Source organism: Drosophila miranda, chromosome XL, assembly GCF_003369915.1.
Source record: "Drosophila miranda strain MSH22 chromosome XL, D.miranda_PacBio2.1, whole genome shotgun sequence".
NCBI lineage: Eukaryota > Metazoa > Arthropoda > Insecta > Diptera > Drosophilidae > Drosophila > Drosophila miranda.
This window is the reverse complement of record NC_046673.1, coordinates 7,347,348-7,369,662: the sequence shown is the minus strand read 5'-3', so window position 1 is coordinate 7,369,662 and position 22,315 is coordinate 7,347,348. Positions and strand designations below refer to the sequence as shown.

Here is a 22,315-nt window from a genome sequence, read left to right as displayed (position 1 = left end):
GTTCTGTGGTTCTGCGGTTCTGCGGCTTCCTGCTTTGACCCAATGCCTGAGGTCATCGTTGGAGGCGATGCCACCAGTCAGTCAGTCGATTTGGTCGGTAATGGGACAGGGACTGGTAGGTTAGCTCTCAATTGAAGACCGAACAAAGGCAAATCAATTTGGGCCGTCTAGCACTTGGCCCGGTGCAGAAATTGCGCAACCAAAGTGCACTGCCATTGTGATCTGCTGATCTGCTGATCTATGTCTGTGTCTGTGGCAATTGATTGATCACCAATCTCATTCAGGCAAAGGCAGGCATTCAACCAGTCTGCTCTGCCACTCAGTCGATCGCACAAAAGGCCCAAATTTGATTTTTATGCCGCCCATGAAAATGGAAAACCATCAGAGCTGTCCGCAAAACGTGAAAAAGTCAAAAGGTTTAAGCGGTTTTCCAAGGGGGCTCCGCGAAGCAATGCGATCAGTGCACAGAACCGATTTCTTGGAGGCTAAAAATATAGTTCTAATCTTCAAGCTCACGAATGCCGCATTCCTCGTTGGTTTCTTCTGGAGCTACACATCCAATTCAGGGAGCAATTTCATTAGGAGCTAAGTCAGTCCCTTAAATACTCTTTGAGCAATTGGTTGTAGATCCACGAACCGAAAGTCCTACTTTTTGAGGTGCTTTCATGTATATCACATGATGTGCAATCAAATTTGATATGCCTTTGGACTGACCATGACATTTGGGAAGACAATGAGATAGAAGAGTTCACTTCGATTCAAAACTACATTGAAAAGAAAAATGCATAGAAGCTGGTCGTAACTTTGGCACATCAAAGATAAATGACCGATGCTCAAGTTAATTTAAGACAAGCCGGTGTTTCGTAACCGCTGATACTCGTAGTATACGCTTAGAGCGAAAAAATCCATTCATGTTTTACGACAGCTTTGGGCTCTGTGGAGATCAGATCCTTGCTCTGAAACATTCTTCACTTTTATCTTTTGTATTCTCTTTGTGGACAAATTTCAACCTGACTATAATCCTATCCGACGAAATAAACATAGAGATTCAGAAGCTTGCCCCACAATATGAGAAGAATTGTTATGCCTTAGATGCTAGTTATGTTTGATATAGAATATGCGACCATAGTAGATACGTAGATATATAATATATGTATGTGCATATATCATACATGACTTCACATTGGAATAATTGTTCACTAGGGTATTCAAGGTTCGAAGTAAAGCGTCTATAAGTAAAGAATTTTCATTCATTCATACTATACTATAGTCGCATAAAAATCCATACTATCTATACAAATATGAATAAATAATAGTATATTTGATAACATGTACAAAAAGTAGTTTCCGCTGAAAAAAATGTCTATATTATCCATGGTTATGGACATTAATGACATATGTAGGTATGAAATGGGTCTATACAGAATTTAGTGTTATACTTGCGCATCAAATTTTAAATCGTTTGTCCATTCAAGGACAGGTTCTGCAAGGCAGGCGATTTATGAGCCGAAGTCCTTTTTCGAAATTTCTTGAGCTGGGGGTTCGAAGATCCTTTTGCCATTGACAGGTTGGATAATAAAATAATAAAATAATAAATAATTATGTTTAATTTCAATTTAAAATAATTGCTTGAAATGGCAAAAGTTTCTTTTCCCCCATTCCAATTTTAAAGGATACCAAAATTACGAGTCTTTTGATATTTCGGCAAGCGTCTTCAAAAATTGCTAAAGCACTGTGCAAAATTCGAAAGTAAAGGGTGTACTCGACAGCGCTGTGAAAAAATATCTAAAACGCGTGTATCAGGACTCTTATGCTATAGCAGCTGGCTTTTGAGCGCTTTCTTCTTGCTTTTCAAATAATTTTAGGAGAGCCCCAAAAGACAGTCTGAAAAAACGAGTGCCAAAAATAAGTATGGGCGTTACTCGTCTTACTAATTATTTTTAAATATCTGCTAAATATAGTTACAATAAAGGGAAATTAATGAGATTGAAAAAAGGTTTAAATATCAAAAACCAATCCCATATGTAATAGATGGGTATCAAAAGCGTCGGGTCGAAAACTATACTTCCTCTCCTCTTCTGGGGTATGGGGTCTGGGTTGAAGATCTGACGAGGTGCTAAGATCGGTGATCCGACACCAGTCTTTGGTTTAGGATAAGTTGTGTATCAACACATAAAGAACATAAAGCTGCACCAAAAAATCGAACCCGAACTGAAATTGATTGATTGATTGATTGATTGATCGATTGATTGCGAACCTATTTGCCAGACAGCACGAATTATGTGCAACCGTTGCACGGTAGCCAAAGACAAACACACAGCTGGTGGCACCTCCGCCAGGCATCGGCCACTCGGCTGCTCTGCCGCCTGGCCAGAAATCGTTCTGAATAATGGGCAGGCATCAAGAATCGATGGACCGACCGAAGGCTCCTCTCCTCAGGCTCTGAGCCTGAGCAACCGAACTCAATTAAGTAGTCTGGGCTGTTACACAAAAATGGCGAGCCAATAAATCGGTGATCATGATGCGGTATCGCCATGGATCGCCATGGATTAACATGGATACCGATGCAGTCAGGTGCGCATGCGCAACGGAGTTTATGAGTCTTTGAGTCTTTGGGTCTGGAGGCGTTGCCGGGCAGACTGCTGGACCCATTACTGGTGGTCGCTAACAAAGCGTACGAAATTGAAAGTCGATGTTGGCATAATGAGGCCCAAGCCAAGACACAGCCAAGCCGAGACACAGCCAACAGACGGGCGTCCGCCAGTGCAGGCGGCTTTGGCTTTGGCAGTTTTGGCAATTACATCTGATTATACGACTCAGCCGACGACGACGAAGCTGAGGTTGAAGCTGAAGCTGAAGCTGAACCTGAAGCCGATGCTGGAAGCCGGTGTTGGTGCTGAAGCTGAAGCTGAGGCTGATGAGGCCGGCTAGAATCTTAGATGAGCTTAGCTCTGGCTGGCAGCGGGCAGCAGGCAGCCGGCAGCCAGGTGGTATAAATAGCCGAGAGTGGGCCCAGTCGGAAATTAGTTAGTTCACGGCAGCTGCAGAGATGCATTCGACAACGCGACGTTTGGCCCTGGCCAGTCTCCTGGTGGCTCTGGGTGTCACCGCCTTTGCCAAGCCACATGGCAGCTGGAGCAGCGGAGGCAGCAGCGGTGGAGGCGGCGGTGGCTGGTCCTCGGGAGGCAACAAGATCAGCATCAGCGCCTGGCCCTCCAGCGGTGGTTGGTCCTCTGGCGGAGGAGGAGGCAGCAGCGGCGGCGGCTGGAAAAGCAGTGGAGGAGGAGGAGGTAGCGGCTGGCAGAGTGGCGGAGGAAGCAGCGGCTGGCCCAGTGGAGGGGGAAGCAGTGGATGGTCCTCGGGAGGATCCTCGGGTGGATCCTCGGGCTGCCCCAGCGGTGGAGGCGGCGGGAGCTCTGGATGGAAAGTGAGCTCGGGCGGCGGAGGTGGATCCGGCTGGTCGAGTGCCTTATCCGGCCTATCCGACTGGAAGTCCCAGGCCTTGACAAGCCTAAGCAGCGGCTGGAAGAGCGGTGGTGGCGGAGGTGGAGGCTGGTCAAGTGGTGGAGGCGGGGGCAGTGGTTGGAAGAGCGGCGGCGGCGGCGGCAGCGGAGGCAGCGGCTGGAAGAGCGGTGGAGGCGGGGGCGGAGGCGGAGGTTGGAAGAGCGGCGGTGGCAGCGGAGGCAGCGGATGGTCCTTGGGCGGCAGCTCCTCGGCCTGGCCCAGCAAGAGCAGCAGTGGCTGGTCCTCCGGCGGCAGTGGAGGTGGCGGCGGCTGGAGCTGGTGAAGAGATGCGCGATCCATACGACGACAGGCAACGAGGCGACACTAGATACCACTGCTCTACTTGTACATAACATATGTCTTCTTAAGATTAACCACCATTTTTTTGCATTTCTTAATATGTCAATAAATTTTACAACAATGTAATTGTGATTGCGAGCCTGGACTAAGTAGAAAAGAGCAAATAATCTTTGCCCAAAGATGGTGATAAATGAGTTGGCTGCCTTACTATTAATACCCGTATCTGAATTTAGAAGGTACTAGTTATCCGATTACAACGAATTATTGATGATATTCGTATTTGGATTGGGAAATATTCCGAATCTCGCACCGCCTCTTTCGCTCCCACAAAGAAGAAAAACCTGTGGCATCCACAATTTTGAAGATACGAAAACGCAGAACCCTAGAGAATGACCATTTGCACCAGAATGCCGAATATGGCATTGATCGGATTATTTGTATAGCCAGAAGAATCAAGCCAATTTACCCCTTCCACGTCCTTACTCATTCTCTCTCTTTCTCTTTTTCGTGCATTGTGCGCCCTCTGGAGGACGCGAGTGAGATATAACGGCTGGTGTTGGTGTGAGAAGTGTGACTGCGATATCAATCTATCAATCAAATATCATATTTTAAATAAAATAAAATCAAATTTCTAAGAGTATAAAAGGATAGTCTTCAGAGGAAAGTACATTCGTCCACCTTTAAAGGGAAATGATAGCTGCATCAAAGAACAAATTTTAGCACTTATAAAATATGTATATTTCCTCTTCTCAAAATTCAAAGCATTGGAGACCAAAGTGTGGTGCGAATGTTAGCTCGAAATCTACACTTCGTCATCACATTATGAGACACATTGTATTGGGTTTGTTCAACTTCTCCGTGTTCCCCTGCTTCGCTTTGTTTTCAAAAATGGCCTCAAAAACCTTTTAGTAGTCGCATGTCGTTTGGCATGTTATCTGGCTTAAACATATCCTTCTGTCCCTGGCTCAAAGTCTTCCAGATAGCGGCACCATCGGATACCACTGTTTTGTGGCGGGGATTTCAGTGTGGAATGACTGATAGCTAGAGACCCTTTGGGAGCCTCTTTCGATCAATTTCGGACTTGGGTTGAGTGACGCGGCCCTTCTCGATGTTTTGGGCATGCAGTGATATATAGTACATATACTCGTCTGTCTGTAAATTTCCCATATAGGGATGGATTTTAAAAAGCCAAGGCTAATGCGAATCAACTTTTGAGCTAGAATTTGAGTAAAAAGTTAGTCATTAAATGGTTCAAAGAAGCAGAAGCGACAGCTGTTCGACATGTGGCTGATTGAAAACTGAGGTCCGATTTATGGTAAGGTCGTGTAGAACGCTGTCTACCTTGTACTTTTCTTTTTTACTACCGATCTACCGAAGAAATAAAGAAAAACCAAGACTAAAATGCATACAGTTTTTTTATTAGTAAAAAAAAATAGAAATAGGAAAAATAGTTGGGGCAGAAAGTTTGGATCAAAGAAAATTAGAAGGATTATAGTGTCTCTATCTCTATGCCATGGAACACATATCAGCATCAGCTGAAGGGGTGGTTTGGGGTCGGAGTGGCCTACCAGCCTCCACCGTGCTTGCCACCAGCGCCTCCTCCGCCGCCGCCGTGCTTGCCGCCGCCACCGCCGCCATTTCCTCCCTGCCAGGAGACGGAACTTCCACGATTACCGGCCAAGGACTTGCCACCGCCGTATCCGCCGCTGCCTCCGCCATTTTGCCAGCCTCCTTGGCTGCCTCCGCCATTTTGCCAGCCTCCTTGGCCGCCTCCTCCATTTTGCCAGCCTCCTTGTCCTCCTCCTCCACCGCCATTCTTTTGCCAGCCTCCCTGTGCTCCTCCACCGCCTCCGCCGCCATTATTTTGCCAGCCTCCTTGGCCGCCTCCGCCGTGACCACCCCCGCCGCCGCCATTCTTTTGCCAGCCTCCTTGGCCGCCTCCGCCGTGACCACCCCCGCCGCCGCCATTATTTTGCCAGCCTCCTTGGCCGCCTCCGCCGTAACCACCACCACCCCCGCCGCCGCCCAGCAATCCGGCTGAGGCAAATGCGAATAGCATGCCGCAAAGGAAGAGAACGAGTAGAGCGCTACGCATCTTGATGAGCTAGGGATTGTTCCTTGGATTGCAATTGGAATCGGAAATCGGATGGGGCTGATTAACTACCGCTGACTGACTTCTGTTGGAACCTTAGCTCCACTGATGATCCAGCTGGGCCCAGAGCTGCGTTTTTATAGCACTTGCCACGGAACTAGCTGGCTAACACATTAGCTGAGTCATCCAGCGCCCGATTTGGCATGGAAGGTGGCATATTCCTATTCCCATTCCCCCATTCCCCCCTTCCCTCGCCCTGTTGGCCACCTCGAGAACCGCTGACGCTCCCAAAGGAAGGCTGAGAACTGCACTCGAAGTCGAGCGAAAAAGTCTACACAATGCAATTTTCTGTCTGTTCAAGTACGGCCCACAAAGCGCATACGCAACGTTCGAGCATCTGAAAATCGCGTATACGCCACCGCCACCGCCACAATCGCCACTGACGCCACGTCGTTGTCGAACCACTTGTAAATCGCTGAGCCATAGCTGCATCATTAATTGCAAACAGTTTACACATTTATCCACCAGAGCCTTGCGATTTGTCTATGCCCTGAGCATCTTTTGACTGTACCCCGATGGAGACCCTACAGAAAAATATACTGAAGCGTACAATAAATATAGATGAGAAAATATAAAAATCTGTACATTCCGCAAAATAGAACAACGGTCCCCCCAGTACAAGATTACGTAAAAGGGGGATCTTCTATGCAATCCCACTAGGCCCCTAAAAATAGATCGATTAAGTATGAACAAAGTTAAGTTGGTACATTGCAGCCAACATAAATTGCTCCCATAGAGAGCATTCAATATACGGTCTTAGTGAGACGATGAAAAGCCATATTTATGTTTATTTTTCGTTTCGATTTTGGTGTTCCCATGCAAAATTTGCGGCAATTAATCTCCATTTTCACTGCGGCCATAACCGCAGCCGCAGTCGCAGCCGCAACCGTAGTACTTGCAGTGGCAGTGGCAGTTGTTAAATGTGTTTGACACGACTCCCATACACATATACACCAGCACACTCCCAGCCACAGACCAGGCCCACTGCGGCACACACGTACAGGGTACAGTCGGACAGTAGTTCAATGTCAATTTGCATGCAAACACAGCCAGATGATTGCTCAAGTGCATTACTTACCATAAATTTCATCAGCCACGCCACCGCCGACCCACCTGGGTCGACCTCCTCCTTCTCCTCCTCTTGGCTGGTAACGCGTGCTGCACACATCGGAGGCATGACCCAGAGCCTAGTCCATGTGGCGACCTCTACCTCCAGCCACGAATCATAAGAGACTTGTCTTGGCTGCACACCGTGGGACAAAATTCAGGTAAATTGTTATAATTTAGTCAAGATCACATACATATGCATAGATACACACAGAGTATTCAAAAGTTCACACCTTTATGTACGACTTTAAGCAGAAGATCAAATATGGTAACCGAGAGGCTGAACTAGACCCACCAGATGGAGCTCCCTGTGGCAGTTTCCAAAAAATCTCGGCAGAAATAAAGAATTTAAAGTCCAAGAAGGCCCCTGGCGATCCTTTACCTGTTGATGATCTTCAACGCATCAGGCTAGCTTACTTGCCAAAGCCTGGAAATGTGCCCCCATAGTTATGTTACTAAAGCCAAGAAAGCCACCGGAGGACCTCAACAACTATAGATCAATCAGCCTCCTCTTGACTTTTGGCAAATTACTTGAGCGTTGCAGCCTGCGAAGGGTTCTAGAAGGGGTTCGTTTTCAAACGTTTGTTTGGTTATATTTGTAAAGGCTATCATTTTGTAACGGACTCATTAAGCTCGTCGGTTATTCAGATCAAGAATGCATTCAGAATATCACAATACCCTTTACATATTGATTTTCCTCGGAGATTCTATGGTTTCTGTTTCGTTGCGTCGCATTTTTCTATATTTCATCGATTCGGTGGCTATTTGGAGGTATTTCGAGATTGAATATTGGACTGTTCCACAGAACTAGAACTACATACATAAGTGTGAGTCCTAGTCCGAAAAAAGCGCATTCAAAGGCGGAAACATAGGGCATTCCAAAGTGCTAAATGGTCAGTGTGCCAATAGTTACGCTTGTTAAAATTAGCCAATTTAACAGAATATTGATTCCTTTATCAGATAAAACTATTCTCCCTTTAAAATTGAGCTGAAAAAACTCTTAAATGAGCAGTAAACTGAAATTGGCACTCAAGTCCGGCACTCAATCTCAGAAAAGTTATAGATCTACAATTCTAAGAACTCTTTTAAATATCTCTTGTAAATATGTTGAATGGCCCACTGTACTGTGTAGCCCCTGCCGCATCTGCTTCTTTGGCTATTGATGATGATCTCGACTGAACTCCAGTCGCATCTCCACCTTGAAAACATCCGACAGCAACAACGATGTTCCACAATCATTTAAAAAATGCATAAAGCAATAATTATTGCTCAGTTTTTCTCAAGTTTAGAATGTTAATTGCCGACGATCCATAATTCAAAGTTCTTCTGAATAATGTGCATATGTTAGTGCCGAGGCAGATATGAGGTCGAGCCTGGTGCGAGAAGATTATCATGATCCCCCTCTAATTGGACAACTTTCGGATATTAAAAGTCGAAGTCGAATCAATTTACGATGCAATTTGTATTTGTTGCAAACAAAATCATAAGACAAAAAAATATGAGTATTACAAAACGTTGGTAAACACAATAATATTATGATACAAATTCAGAATGAATCAAGTTCAGTGCAGGCCGCGAGAGAGAGAGAGGGGGAAGGGAGGGGAGAGGATGGAGGCAAGGATGGGACAGGGAGTGGATTCAGGGGTTGTACGGATGTACAATGTACGGATCTGCTGGTATTCACCACCATCCGCTGTTGGAGCCGGAGCCGGACCATCCATTGCCCCAGCCGCTGTTGCCGCCCCAGGCGTTGTTGGAGCTGCTGCTGCCGCCCCAGCCTCCAGAGTTGCCCCAGCCGCCAGAGTTGCCCCAGCCGCCAGAGTTGCCCCAGCCTCCTCCACTGCTGCCGCCCCAGCCGCCTCCGCCGCCGCCGATCTTGATTACTTTAATGACCTGGGGCTGGGAGGACCAGCCGTTGTTCCACCCACCACCACTGTGGCCGCTATTCCAGCCACTGCTGCTGCTGCCCCACGGATTGGAGCCCCAGCCGGAGCCAGATGAGGTGCGGATGAGTCCGGCGGTGGCGCCGGCAACCAGAGCGCAGAGCACAATGAGCAGCTTCATGTTCTTGGGGTTGTCGGAGTCTTGCTGGAGTCTTGTGGTGTTGTGTTGCTGTCCTGATGGGATCCTGATTGGTTGGTGTGCGTCTCGAAGTGTGGCACTCGAATGATATGGATGCTTGGCCGGCATTCGGTATTTATCGCAAAACTGCGTGCCCAGACCCAGACCGAGACAGATCTCGTCTGGGGTTGGGCATCGCGCGTCAAGTCGAGAATCCACAAAATAAATCGCACGGGACGGTGGGTGGGTGGTTGGGCTGGCTGGCTGGCAGGGGCATGGGGATTGTGATTATGATGCTGTTTGGGATGAGGTGTTGCCCTGGTCGAGTGATAAACAACCGAAACCAGCTGCGACATAGACACCGCAACGCACCGACGCCAGCCGAGGTAATTGCAGTTTATTAAACCACTTTGAGCGTCCGATTCTTGACCAGGGTCAACTGCTTTACAAGCCACCAGCTGACACCTCTCCCAAAAACAGAGGCAGAGACAGAGACAGAGGCAGAAGCAGAAGCAGCTAGCCAACTACTCAAGCAACCATGTGGCCACCAAGTTGCAACATTTCTCGTACATAACTCACACGCTTGATGGATCATTTCCTCGCCTCGCTTGTGGCGGAAACTGCAAAAGCTGCTGACTCTGCCTCTGCCTCGGAGCTTAAGCTTAAGCTTAAGCCGCGGACAGGGGACGGCAGACAGCCGAAAGCCGGACTGCGAAGAAGCTGGCGTCGAGTGAGTCATTTGTCATGCTGGCAGATTTTGCCACAAGCAGAGACAGTCAGACAGAGACGACTCCAGGTGAAGGGGCCGCCTGCCGACTGCAGTGGCACAGTGGAAAAATCTGTCGAAAAGTGACCTCGAGCCCTTGTCATTTCCTGCTCGCCAGACGACACTCGCCAGAGAAAGGACTCCGGCAAGATCTTAATTAATATGACCCTGCCAAGTCAAGCATGGCAACCCTATAGATACAGCCTCTTGGGAATGCCATTCATATGGTAATCAAGCACATTGAAAGTAGTCTAATGCTCTAGCTAACCACCTGATTCAGATGACAACTTTTGACCCATAAAGATGCCATAGCATCTAGGACATCCAGCCCATTTAGGAGTGAACTCATTTCCAGCGGCACCCCGCTCCAGTGGAGTGTCAAGTCAACATTCACCAGTGCTGTGTGGCTGACCTTAGCTGGCAGTAAAGCATCGTCTGGATGGCTAGCCAGAACCAGACGACATCCAATTCCAATTTCCCCCACTAACCGATCCCACTGTACGAGTCAGCCAGGGCGCCAGGCAGTCAGAGAGACTGAACCGAGTCAACAATCATCTGGCAGCGCAGAGCGGGCGTCGTTAGTGGCGACACTGCGGCCTCTTTACCACAAGTTGTTTTTCTCCTTGCCGCTTTGCATAAGCACAAATAATAAACACGAATTTAATTGAATTGTCAACGCTTAGAAGGCAAATTGTATTTTGCTTGTCGACCAACCGCAATCGGGCCAGGCCCAGGCCGAGACCGAGAGCGAGAGCAGGCCGCGTTAGCCAACAACAGAGTGATAGAGAGCATAAACAAGAAAAACAATAACAAGGCCTTATTCTAGCTCTAGCGATACATATATGTGCATAGATATGCAGTAGAGATTATGTTTGAGAAGGTTATATTAGAATAGGAAAGGAATAGGAATAGGGATTCGCTTAGGACTGGCTCGGAGTCGAGGTCGGGGTAGCGGTCGAGTCCGACCCATTGGGACAGATGCCGCAATGCTCATGACTCATCGAGCGCACGATGTTGCTATGCTTGCCGTACGGGGATGTGCCGCTGACCTCCAGGAAGTAGTTGCCCCGGATGGTGGTCGGCGCGGCGTAACCCATGGGGTGCTCGATGCCCGGGCAGCGGAGATCTCGCAGCCGCTGCATTGAGTTGCATCGCGTGGCCATGAAGTTATGCTCGTTGCCGGGAAAGACGGACTCCGCGTAGTACTGCCAGGCGCGGGCATGGGCACAGACCACCGAGTAGCAGCCCTCGGGCAACGGATGGATGCCGCCCGGATAGAAGTCGGCGTCCCCCAGCGGATCCTTCTTGCCCAGCACCCCCGGGTTGCTGTGTATCACGTCGATGAAGGTGGCATCGCCGCGCAGCAGGCCTGAAAGAATCTCGCCCTCGTTGAAGCATGGCTTGGCCGGGTCCAGGCCGGTGATCCGTGGTATCGTCTTGCCCGTCAAACGTTGCAGATGGCGACCCGCAGAGCCCACAATGTGAGCGCCCAGACTGTGGCCAATAAGATGAATGTTTTCCACCGGCACCAGGTCCAGCAAATGGACCAGGCCATGGGCAATGTTCTCGCCAATCTCCTCCGTGTTGAAAGCCGACCATGTGTACAGGGTGTCCACGAACCGAGCCGCATCCACAGCCTAAAAGTATAGGGTACTTTATATATTTTACTCTGCTCATTACTCTGCTCGTAGAGAGTGGATTTCTGGTATATAGTGAGATCCCTCACAAACTTTTTTTTGCCTTCGTGCCAAATGAAGAGTGAGCGAGAAAAAAAAACCGAAATGATGTAAAAATGATGATACCTGCTTTGTTCGGTCCGTCTTGGGCGAAAGATTCGATGTTATGAGAAAGCTGAGACGTGGATTCGAACTAACCGAGTCCCACCAAATCTCAGAACCGACCGAATCCCACCGAGTCCAATCGTGTGAGACACGCCCCACCGAGTCCCACCGAATCTATTCGGTTTCGTGTCACTTTTTTGAATAAACTGTGCTTGACAGAAGTCCAACGCGAAGGCAAACGAAGTGTTGTAGGGACTTAACCGAACAGATCAGGTTTCTTCTTATACAATTTTTGCATGGGAGGGCTTCTCTTTTGGAACTTGTTCACGAAATCCACAGACATGGAAGAAAACTGATCCGTTTCGCCCTCTGTCAATGCCCAGGTCCCCGAACTTACCACAAAGTTGACATCACCGCGACAATTATAGGCCTGGGACAGGACATCTATGGTGTCGGAGCCATTCACTGTGGTGGTCCAGCCGGTGGCCAAGATGACGACCTTCTTCTTGGGATTAAACTCCGGGCTCTTCCACATGGATTCCGCGTCGGTAAGCGCATAGTTGGTCTTGGTGCAGGTGCCCTGGAGCTGGAAGTTCATCCTATTGATGTCCGGCGTGAATTTGGACTTGATTTTATGTGAGGACAGCGCCTGGGAACCTGCCAATTCGCGAACATATTTCTCACTTAAGCCTCACTCTTGGAGGTGCCGTCTACTCACATATGAAATTGAGAGTGCTGGAGACATACTCAAAGGGGTAGCCGGCAATCAACTGCTTGCTGCCATCGAACAGGCCCTGGGGAGTGGGCAGGAGGCTGGGATCGATGATGCTCGTGCTGACGGAGCCAATCGAGTCTATGACATCGGGCAGGGTCCACTCAATGGACTGAATTGGGCGGGCTAACTGGACCACAAGCAGTCCCATCAACAGTAGTCGCCCTGTCATCTTGGCCAGGCCATGGTGGCCCTGATGCTGGTCATGAATGCGTCTTGGGTTACCCATCCTGGACGGGAGCTGAGCGCGCACTGAGTGCCGGAAACTGCTCGACAAAAGTATTTATAGCCCAGGGAGCCTAGCATCACCTTATATATAATTCCATATCGATGTGTTGTGTGTTTCATGCGCATCACAGCAATCAGATAAGGTGCACTTGTCACTTAATTAGTTTCCATTTCGATCACACTCATTCGCGGACTCGATCGGTTGCCGGCGCCCCCCGCTGCCGCTGCCACTGCCGCAGCCAGAGACGCAACCGAGCCCGGGCCTAGAGTCGGAATCGGAATCGAAATCAGAAGCAGATCTCGAGACAGAGATAGAGTGTGGTGGCAACCTGCAGTCGCATGCCCAACACTCATCTGCATAAATTTCAATTCCAAACCAACTCAAAACTCGGATCAGCGGCCATAGGAACAACAAGCGATAAAGCCAAGACCCACCCGATACGGCTAACACTCTTTCGTCGGACTATTCTCAATGACAAGAGTTCGAGAGTGATCCCACTGCTCTCTGATCTAACGGCACCGAGGGTCGAGAGCGAACTGATTAGACCCGCACACGCTTGGGAGCTCCATAAATAGACGCAAACTTCCTCATCCAGCCGGCAAGGTCTGCTCCCCGGGAGTGTATCAAAATATAGGCAAAGTCTCACGTATACGACATCAAACGACTGCCTGCTGCTGGTTACGACGACAGCGCCATATTAATGCGGACCCGTTTCCGACCCATTGCTCATTGCCCGCATCGGATTCACATTCTCCATTCTCCGTTCTCAACTCGATGTTCCCGATCCCCAAGCCATTGTTATGCTGTCGACGTGCACCTGATAATTATCGGTGGGTACGCCCTGGACGCTGGTAGCCAGCCCCCCTCCAAAGCACCAAAGCCCAAAAATACGTCACCAAAAAATTAATTCTGGCTTCTCTGCGATTCCCAACGCGAGTCACGAGGTAGGAGGTCTCCCCCATAAGAGCTTGGATGATGCACAGGTATGGATATGAATTCACTGGGGAATTTCCCCTAGTCCTAGTCCTTGACCAGTCGACAAAAGTACAAATCGAATACATTTATTCAATGGATCGAAGATATAAATTGCAGGCTTATTGGTTAGGGGAGGAGACTGTCCACCCTCCATCCGTAGCCCCACTAGAGTCCTCGCAGGCTCCGCACTGGCTATTGCTTGCGGTGTAGGCATCGGGGTTTGCATTTGTGCCGAACGGCTCTTCGTCGTTAGCATCCACATAGAAGAGCCCCTGATCATGGGCACTGGCGCCGTAGCCCATGACAGTCCGGGTATCCTTACAATTGCGTCCATCCCAGAGATCCGCGTACCGATCGCAGCGCTTGCCAAGGAAGTTATTTGTGTTGGTGCGGTACACCGTCTCGGAATAGTACTTGACGGCACGGTCGTGCGAGCAGCTGACCGACGCCCCGCAGCCGCTCTTGAACGCAAACAGTCCCTCGACATAGAAGTCAGCGTCGCCCACGACCTTCGGTGTGCCCAGAACTCCGGTATTCGTGTGTATGATGTCGACGAACGTTGCATCGCCGCTCCGTACGCCCCCCAGATCGTTGCCATCGTAGAAACAAGGATTGGCCGGGTCCAGGCCCGTCACTCGCGCCAGAGTCGCTCCCTCTGACAACTTTTTGAAGTTCCGGCCTGCCGATCCTGCAATCTGCGCCCCCAGGCTGTGTCCCACCAAGTGCACTTTCTGGATCACATAGGATCTGTCCAGCTTCAGCAAGGCCTCCGCCACATACGCCCCGATGGCCTCCGTGTTCAGGGCCGACCAGGAGTAGAGGGTGTCGATGAAGTCGGCTGCATCCAGCAACTGGTGAAGAAAGGCAAGTGTCCATTTTAGATATCAGTAATTACTTAGCTGTGACTCTATCGGATATTGTACTGTGGAGGAGTACTTTGAAACAGTGTAGTTAACATTTGGGAGGGGAAGAACTATCAGGAACAAAAGGTACAGTCATCTAGGACGAACTTGGATATAGTCAGTGTCAATTTACCACAAAATTGGTGTCGTTGCGGCAGTTATAGGCCTTGGCAGCTGGTCCACTGTTCGAATCGGCAATGCTCGTCCGCCAGCCCGTAATGAAGATGACTGTGGGACGATCCTGGTAGAAGCCCGGCGCCTCCCACAGCTTCTCGGCCTCAGTAAGCGGAATGCTGACATTCTGGCAGTCGTCAGTGCGCAGAAGGAAACTCATGCGCGACATGTCCGGTATAATCTTTGTCTGGACAAGGCCTAGGTCAACGATTGTGCTGCATAGCTTGTTGAGCTGGGAGAAGGTGATGCCCAGCGGAAGCCCAACGAACACTTGCTGCAGCGTATCCTGCAGCTGTTCCAGCCGCGCTCCCAAGTCCAGTCCTTTCTGGGTCTCACTTTCACTGGAACCAGCCAGGCCCAGAGCCAGAAGAAGCAGCACCGGAGTGAAAGGTGTCATGGTTGTGTGAGGAGACCTCAGCCCTTGGCCACCCTTTTATGCAAATGTGGGCCAATCCAGCAAAAATTTGCGCAATTAATATTAATCTAATATTGAGGGCTCCTAAAGATATCCACTTTATGGATTCTCTGTAGTTATTAGATTCGTGTCCCTGCAGGGCTGCCAGCGATACTGAGAGCGGAGCGGTACAGCCGCAATCTGCGGCGCACAGTGGCAGGTTTTCTGAAAACACGATAAAAAATTTAAAAAATATTTTCATCTTTTAAGCTACGCCTCCCAAAAGGGACGCAATTAAATCATTAAAAAAATTATATAGAAATCATTAAGCAATAAAAATCCGTATAGCTTCGTCTAATATACTCCTTCTAATATTGAGAAAATATTTTAAATAATTATTTTGTAAGTAAAAGAAGAGAGAAAAGAGTACCTACGACCGTGAGTTATGTTCTAATGTTAATTCTTGCACTTCGTCTATCCTCTTTCCAATTAATAACCTATTTGGTTAGAATCTTACAGGTCGTGGTAGCCTCTCTCTCACTTCCCACACCAATGCCAGCCGTTACAACTCGCTCGCATCCGCCATGGGGTGAACACTGAACGAGGAACAGTGTGTGTGAGGGAGAAGAGAGTATGAGAATGAGTACTCGTCGTCAAACAGGACTAGGACAGACCGACAGACGGGTAAAAAAGCAAGGAATATGAGTGATATATGTTTGTAGGTAGACGCATACAAATTTTTCTCCAAAACGAAGATCTGTTCAACACGCTTCAGAAACAGAAATCTTAGCTTTGAGCAACGATTAAACGTATGTACGCATACCTAATACTTAATTGAAGTGTAATTCTTCGAATAATTCGAACTTTGCAACGAGTTTTCGGAAAACGAACCACTGTGCACTGGTTTACAGCTGCCTTCGTTGTCACCTGCGACAATAAAACCCTCTACGGTCGTTAAAAGTAATGCAACTACAATGAGAAAAAACCTACATCGTATACACTGAGAAATGCTCAAAACCATTCTAGAAGTTTTCTTCTATTCTGTTTTTTCAGTCTGGCTATAATAGTGATCCGGTCTTATCGAAATTCTGCAATCTAGTATGTGGTAATTCACTTGATTTATTAGGTAGGGGCTGAGGAGATATCACAGGTTGCTCTTTGTCGTATAGTCTCTGAGATTTAGGTGCTCATTAAGACGGACTAACGAACAGGGTTATATGGACGCGGCTATATATATACATAACTAGTATATATAATTTATTGGGTCGGAAACGCATAACATACCCCTATACTCTTTGAGTGCCGGATATAATCAGTTTGACTTGATGCCTAACGCCACTGGAAGGCCTCACAGGCTCCGCACTGGCTATTGCTTGAGGTGTAGGCCTCCGGGTTTGCATTTGTGCCGAACGGCTCTGCATTGTTAGCATCCACATAGAAGAGCCCATGCTCACGGTCACTGGCATCGTGTCCCATGACTGTCCGGGTATCCCTACAATTGCGTCCATCCGAGAGATCCGTATCCCGAACGCAGCGCTTGCCAAGGAAGCTATTTCTATTCGTGCGATACACCGTCTCAGTCCAGTATTCGACGGCACGTTCGTGCGAGCATGGGACTTTTGTGACCGTCAACTTCCCGCAGCCGGTCTGAAATGGAGAATCTCCATGGACAAAGAAATCAGCGTCGCCCACGACCTTCGGTGTGCCCAGAACTCCGGGATTCGTGTGTATGATGTCGACGAACGCTGCATCGCCTCTCCGTACGCCCTCCGGATCCTTGCCTTTGTAGAAACAGGGGTTGGCCGGGTCCAGGCCCGTTACCCGCGCCAGAGTCGCTCCTCCAGACAACTTTTTGAAGTTGCGGCCTGCCGATCCCGCAATCTGCGCCCCCAGGCTGTGTCCCACCAAGTGCACTTTCCGGCTCACATAGGATCTGTCCAGCTTCAGCAGGGCCTCGGCCAAATACGCCCCGATGACCTCCGTGTTAAGGGCCGACCACGAGTAGAGGGTGTCAATGAAGTTGTCTGCATCCAGCACCTGGCAAAGAAATGCAAATTAGGTGTAGCTAGTCCGCATGTTTACATGTTGTAAAGGTATGAAAGTTACTTACCACGAAATTGGTATCGTTGCGGCAGTTATAGGCCTTGGCAACAGGCCCGCTGTTCGACCTTTTTATGTTCGTCAGCCAGCCCGTAATGTAGATGACTGTGGGCCGATCCTGGTAGAAGCCCTGCGCCTCCCACAGCCTCTCGGCCTCAGTAAGCGGAATGCTGACATTCTGGCAGTCGTCAGTGCGCAGAAGGAAACTCATGCGCGCCATGTCCGGTGTATCCAATGGCAGAACAGCGCCCTGGTCAATGAGCTGGCTGCATATATAACCGAGCGCTGAGAAGGGTAAGCCCAGCTTGATCTTGTTGAACAGTTTATGCAGCTTTTTTGCCAGCTCTTTCAGAGAACGATTTTCCCTGGAATCACCGCTGGACGGAGCAACGACCAGACCCACAGCCAGAAGAAGCAGCACCGGAATAAAAGATGTCATGGTTGTGTGAGGAGACCACGGCCCGAGGCCACCCTTTTATGCAAATGAGGGCCAATTAAGAAAATATTTACGGAAATAAATCTAATATTCATGGCCCTCAAAGATATCCACGTTCTGGATTCTTTCACGATGAATGGCACCAGCCGCTCCAGTTTCGTGTGCCAGTAGCGATACGGAGAGCGTGAGCGGTACACGTGCCCACGCTGCCAGAAGCGGGCCCCGATTCGCTTGCCCAACCAGGCGGCGGAGGATCACCTGGCGGAGAGGGGCAGGGCATTGGCAATCGCATAATTTTCGTAAAATATTTTGCGTTAGGAAATGCAGCTACTGCCAAAATGCGAGCTAACTAATAACTGCTTTGCTCCGACTCCCAATTACCGACTACGACTGCGGCTACCACTCCCCCACTCGGCCCACCATTGTGGGTGTACAACCACACTGCACCACAATCTGCGGCGGCTATTACATTTGTAATTTTTGAGCCCCACTGCCCCACACTCCAGCTGGAATTGCTGTTGCTGTTGCTGCTCCCAACGATGCCGCCGTGGATGTTAATGTTGCTTTTGTTGCCGCCGTGTGCCGTCACGCGAGCCAACAGCCAAAGGAGTGTGAGTGAGAGTGAGAGTGCCGGGAGCTGGGCATTTGATCGGCCGATTCACGGCTTAATCTTCCCTAAATGATTGTTCATGTGCACGGTACGTTATCGATAATTTATCGCAGCTAAAAAGTTTCGCAAATTTATTCCATTTGAAAGTTAGATCATTGGAGCACTAAATGGTATCTTTACTTTCTAATCTATCCATACCATACACCAAAATGATCTGATATGATTTCTGAGTGTCTTTCTCAATCGTAATGTTAAGACCTATACTATATTGCAGAAAGGTATTCCTGCAATGTATTTTTGAACTATATTTCAAGTCAGAGCACCCAAACGTCGTGTGGATTTTGATTGTCTTTATTTCGGAAAATTATTCGCACATTTCACGAGTATTGTTCGAGTATTGACGGCAACTACAATCAGCCAGATGTTATACTTATTGTGCATGTAACGTTGGCTATTTTGCTTCGCTTTTTACCTATTGCAATCTTGCCAGATATTCGTTCGTGTCCGTTATGGGTTACTGTTTGGGTTAGTGGATTGGGTGAGTGTGTCAGCGATCGGGCCTAGTCGTACTCGTTCGCTCTGTTGGCTCGAGGCTTTTGGCTTTTAATTGCAGTCAATAGACTCGTGAAATCGAAATCAATTCCGACTGCTCCAAATCTTTTTGGGGAGCCTCTGTGACGCACACCAGGTTAAGTGCCGAAAAAATGTACATTATTTATAAAGAAATTACCTATATTTAGATAAAGAGCCTTAAGAACAAAGCTATCCAGCAAGTTATTTTTTGTTTAGCTTAGGAAATAAAAGTGCAAAAACAAATAGAAATACCTAAGAAGCTAAACACGTTGCAGATATACAAAAAATGCTGTAGGGCACGGGCTTAAACTGCTAATTGTATCTGGTATTGTAATTGCTTTCCCGAACTGTCATATCTCTCAGCGAAAGACTTACACGGTAGTACGGCTATAAAGCAGAAAAGAAACCTCTTCCGATGTCTCCTGAGGGCTTCTTGATGGTCGTGCCTGTTTCCAGGATGAGCACGAGGCCCAAACAGAACGGCATCCTCAGGATCATTAATTTTTGAATCAGTAAAGTACAGGTATATAGGGGTAACATTTCTCAGCAGATGACAAGATGTTATACACATTCCGCATGGCATAGATAACTGGCTATTCAAACTGCGGGTACAACTCCCCCAATCATATTTGAACTTCATTTGTTTGGTCTCGCTCATGATGTGCCAGCTGGCAAGTGCAATTTGTGGGGGGGGGCTTTGCACAATGAAGATCTCTTAGTGCATTGTTTGGGCCGAGACCCCAAGACAGAGACAACAAGTCAAAATGTGTGCGTTTGGTGGCTGCGGCTGAGCCTGCCATTCTATTGTTGATAAACTCAATTAGTTGGCCAATTGACGGACTTGTGCCAAAATTTGGGAGCTTCCGCATCGGCACCTGAGATCCGCCATAGATAGAGAGAGAGAGGCATAGCGGACATAGAAGGGTAGCAGGGAGGGGGGATGGGTGATTGTGGATTGCGCAACAAGTTTACACCGAGAACAGCCTCAGACTAATGGCCGAAAAAGGCAAATGCGAAAATATTACGTATACGCACCATTGCAGCAACAGGCTATTCAATGGCTACGTCGGCATCGGCATCGACATCGGCGTCAGCGTCCACGTAATGCGGAGTAAGTGCAGCAAATTATCAGCTCCAGCCGAACGGGCCGAGCGCCAGGGGGCAGGCAGCAGGCAGGCACCAGGCACCAGGCAGGCAGATGTCCGTTGCAACATTTTGGATGGCATGGCCCAAACGGAGCAACTCAAGCCAAGCCAAACAAAAGCAAAGCAAAGCGAAGCTGCTGATGTTGCAGCGCCTGTTGTTGTTGCTTTTGCTGTTGTTGTGGTTGGAGAATGCAGGAAAATGCAGCACGTACACATGTGTGTGTGTGGCAAGGCAAGGCCCGAAGCATATAAAATGAAACAGAGTTTGCCAAAAGAAATTAGTTGATTCGAAACATTTCGCCGCGTCGGTTAAGCCCCACTATCAGAGATTCAGATTCAGATTTCTGGAATCCATCCTCAATCAAAGACAATATGTTCACGTACCGCCTGAAGCTGATGCTCTTGCTGGGCCATCTCTTGGCCGGCGCCCAGTGCTCGCCCATTGGCGAGGACTACGCCTCGGGCGTCCCCTCGGCTGGCCTGCTGGGCAACTACGCCGGCGGCCTCACCGGAGGCGAGGCTCTGTCCAAGCTGGACTTCTCCCATGAGTTCTCCAGCTCGGAGCACGACCAGCTGGGCGCCCTTGGCGATCACCTCGGCGAGGAGAGCTTCCCGGCGGACTACGGCAGCAGCGATGCTGGGGAGGAGTATGCGGAGGCCAGTGAGCTGCACTCCCACTACGAGGAGGACCACAAGCCGGTGCCGGGCATCGACCATGGCAAGGGAGCCTTCAGCTACAGCAGCCTGTACGAGTTCAAGGATCGCGACGAGCACGAGCTGCACCAGCTCCAGCACCAGGCCCTCGAGCAGCAAGTGGAGCACGAGCAGGAGCACGAGCACCAGCTCCAGCACGAGCACCAGCACCAGCAGCTGGAGCAGCTGGAGCATCTGGACCTGGAGCACCAACTGAGTCTGGATCCCCATAGTCTGGATCATCACTACTAATGCTGTGATAGTCAATCCAAAATTTAGCAAAACGCTCAATGATATCCTCGTTAGCAAGTTTTACTCCATTCCTCCTCTTTTTTTTGTGCTATTTTGTGAAGCGATATTTGAAATAAATCTAAGTTTAAAAGAATACCTATATATATTCGTCGTTTTTGGGTAACTGGAGAAGCTGAGAAGCTCTATGATGTGAACACCAGTGGATTTGTGGGTCTTGCGTCTAGCGTCCATGGGCCTTCACGAGTGGATGTTTGAGCTGGGAAAAGTCCACATTGTCGCTGATCACGATTCGGGGCTCATGAGCTGGGAGATGGGGCTGGGGCTGGGGCAGCGCAGAGTGCGGCAGGTGTGAGGACAGACCATCCACGTAGAAGTGGGGCCACGGCTGGGAGTAAACACTGCTGGGCACAAGCAGAAGAGTCTGTGCCTCCGTATCGGCGGTCAGCTGCAGGACTCCGGAGCTTATGTGTATAGCCGGTCCATAGCCTGAGAAAATACTTCACTACAGAAGGCAACCAGTGGCTGCATTGCTCATACGCACCGTGGCCGTCGAGTGTCGATGGCAGCTCCTGTTCCACGGCATGGCCCGCTGTCAGTGTAACGACGACTGCCACCACCATCGCCAGAATGGGCAAATTGAATAAAATCACTGGCATTTTGCTGTGGGCCTGGGACTTGGTCTATTGGCCGCAGACAGCACTTTTTATAGCCACCTCGGGACGGAAGTTCTTGGTCTTGGCTGAAAGCCCATCGGGGTTCGATCTTTTCGGTGGCGTTGACACTTTGTTTTCTTGCTGAACTTGGCACACAAATTGCATGCCAACATGACGATTAAGATCAGTTTGCCAGCTTGTCTTCCAAATCTTCGTGCAGGTCTCTGCAGCTCAAGGATCTCTTGAACACTTCTGGAGCGATCTTTCTTCATTCGTTTGCCCGCTTTTGAGCATCAGTTACCTGAACTGTACAACCGATAGATCTGTAGAAAACCCAGTGACTCTTTCACAATTCAATGATCTCTGATTTTGGCGATCTGATCTGAATAGAAATTACTCTTAATTTCTAGAATACATGGATGCATAGACACATGGATTGCATGGAAGAAATTATTAAAAGCGGCACGAACACTTGTCAAAAATGACATAATCGAAACGTACAAAAAGCAAATTAATTTCGTGGATATCCCAGTGATCTAAGAATCAAATAATTTTCTAAAATTACCCAACCAATCAATCAGCATTTAAAGAAGATCGAAAGAATGTTACTCATGTCACGGGGAAATCCAATAAGCAGCCAATGAAAACACCAATCTAGAGGCCAATCGATGGTCTCCTCGATCGATGGATGGCCTTGCTTTCATTGCCAGCTTCTGAGCCGGAGCCGTAGCCGGAA

The 22,315-nt window shown here is 48.8% G+C and overlaps 8 protein-coding genes across 8 annotated transcripts; 2 read left to right on the top strand and 6 right to left on the bottom strand.

Moving 5' to 3' along the window:
• Nucleotides 1-3,010: 3,010 nt before the first annotated feature.
• On the top strand, nucleotides 3,011-3,936 carry LOC108151385 (glycine-rich cell wall structural protein 2). Its single transcript, XM_017279962.2, has one exon. It carries the CDS (start codon nucleotides 3,050-3,052, stop codon nucleotides 3,785-3,787), a length of 738 nt encoding a protein of 245 aa, XP_017135451.1. The 5' UTR covers nucleotides 3,011-3,049; the 3' UTR covers nucleotides 3,788-3,936.
• Nucleotides 3,937-5,201: 1,265 nt separating this feature from the next.
• Nucleotides 5,202-6,016, bottom strand: LOC108151738 (glycine-rich cell wall structural protein 1.0). The gene has a single exon (XM_017280559.2). The coding sequence runs from the start codon at nucleotides 5,897-5,899 to the stop codon at nucleotides 5,369-5,371; it is 531 nt and encodes a 176-aa protein (XP_017136048.1). The 5' UTR covers nucleotides 5,900-6,016; the 3' UTR covers nucleotides 5,202-5,368.
• A 2,490-nt stretch (nucleotides 6,017-8,506) lies between these two features.
• On the bottom strand, nucleotides 8,507-9,250 carry LOC108152281 (heterogeneous nuclear ribonucleoprotein A1). The gene has a single exon (XM_017281502.2). The coding sequence runs from the start codon at nucleotides 9,125-9,127 to the stop codon at nucleotides 8,744-8,746; it is 384 nt and encodes a 127-aa protein (XP_017136991.1). The 5' UTR covers nucleotides 9,128-9,250; the 3' UTR covers nucleotides 8,507-8,743.
• A 1,304-nt stretch (nucleotides 9,251-10,554) lies between these two features.
• On the bottom strand, nucleotides 10,555-12,709 carry LOC108164973 (vitellogenin-3). The gene is made up of 3 exons (XM_017300988.2): nucleotides 12,390-12,709; nucleotides 12,069-12,328; nucleotides 10,555-11,527 (listed from the first exon to the last, which is right to left on the bottom strand). The coding sequence occupies exons 1-3, from the start codon at nucleotides 12,670-12,672 to the stop codon at nucleotides 10,811-10,813; spliced, it is 1,260 nt and encodes a 419-aa protein (XP_017156477.1). The 5' UTR covers nucleotides 12,673-12,709; the 3' UTR covers nucleotides 10,555-10,810.
• Nucleotides 12,710-13,717: 1,008 nt separating this feature from the next.
• LOC108164974 (probable phospholipase A1 magnifin) lies at nucleotides 13,718-15,141 on the bottom strand. Its single transcript, XM_017300989.2, has 2 exons — nucleotides 14,683-15,141; nucleotides 13,718-14,498 (listed from the first exon to the last, which is right to left on the bottom strand). The coding sequence occupies exons 1-2, from the start codon at nucleotides 15,118-15,120 to the stop codon at nucleotides 13,767-13,769; spliced, it is 1,170 nt and encodes a 389-aa protein (XP_017156478.1). The 5' UTR covers nucleotides 15,121-15,141; the 3' UTR covers nucleotides 13,718-13,766.
• Nucleotides 15,142-16,349: 1,208 nt separating this feature from the next.
• On the bottom strand, nucleotides 16,350-17,672 carry LOC108150932 (phospholipase A1 2-like). Its single transcript, XM_017279300.2, has 2 exons — nucleotides 17,228-17,672; nucleotides 16,350-17,154 (listed from the first exon to the last, which is right to left on the bottom strand). The coding sequence occupies exons 1-2, from the start codon at nucleotides 17,654-17,656 to the stop codon at nucleotides 16,447-16,449; spliced, it is 1,137 nt and encodes a 378-aa protein (XP_017134789.1). The 5' UTR covers nucleotides 17,657-17,672; the 3' UTR covers nucleotides 16,350-16,446.
• Nucleotides 17,673-20,181: 2,509 nt separating this feature from the next.
• LOC108150846 (filaggrin) lies at nucleotides 20,182-21,029 on the top strand. Its single transcript, XM_017279188.2, has one exon. It carries the CDS (start codon nucleotides 20,354-20,356, stop codon nucleotides 20,924-20,926), a length of 573 nt encoding a protein of 190 aa, XP_017134677.2. The 5' UTR covers nucleotides 20,182-20,353; the 3' UTR covers nucleotides 20,927-21,029.
• Nucleotides 21,030-21,048: 19 nt separating this feature from the next.
• Nucleotides 21,049-21,772, bottom strand: LOC108152451. Its single transcript, XM_017281814.2, has 2 exons — nucleotides 21,468-21,772; nucleotides 21,049-21,412 (listed from the first exon to the last, which is right to left on the bottom strand). The coding sequence occupies exons 1-2, from the start codon at nucleotides 21,580-21,582 to the stop codon at nucleotides 21,147-21,149; spliced, it is 381 nt and encodes a 126-aa protein (XP_017137303.1). The 5' UTR covers nucleotides 21,583-21,772; the 3' UTR covers nucleotides 21,049-21,146.
• Nucleotides 21,773-22,315: the final 543 nt, after the last annotated feature.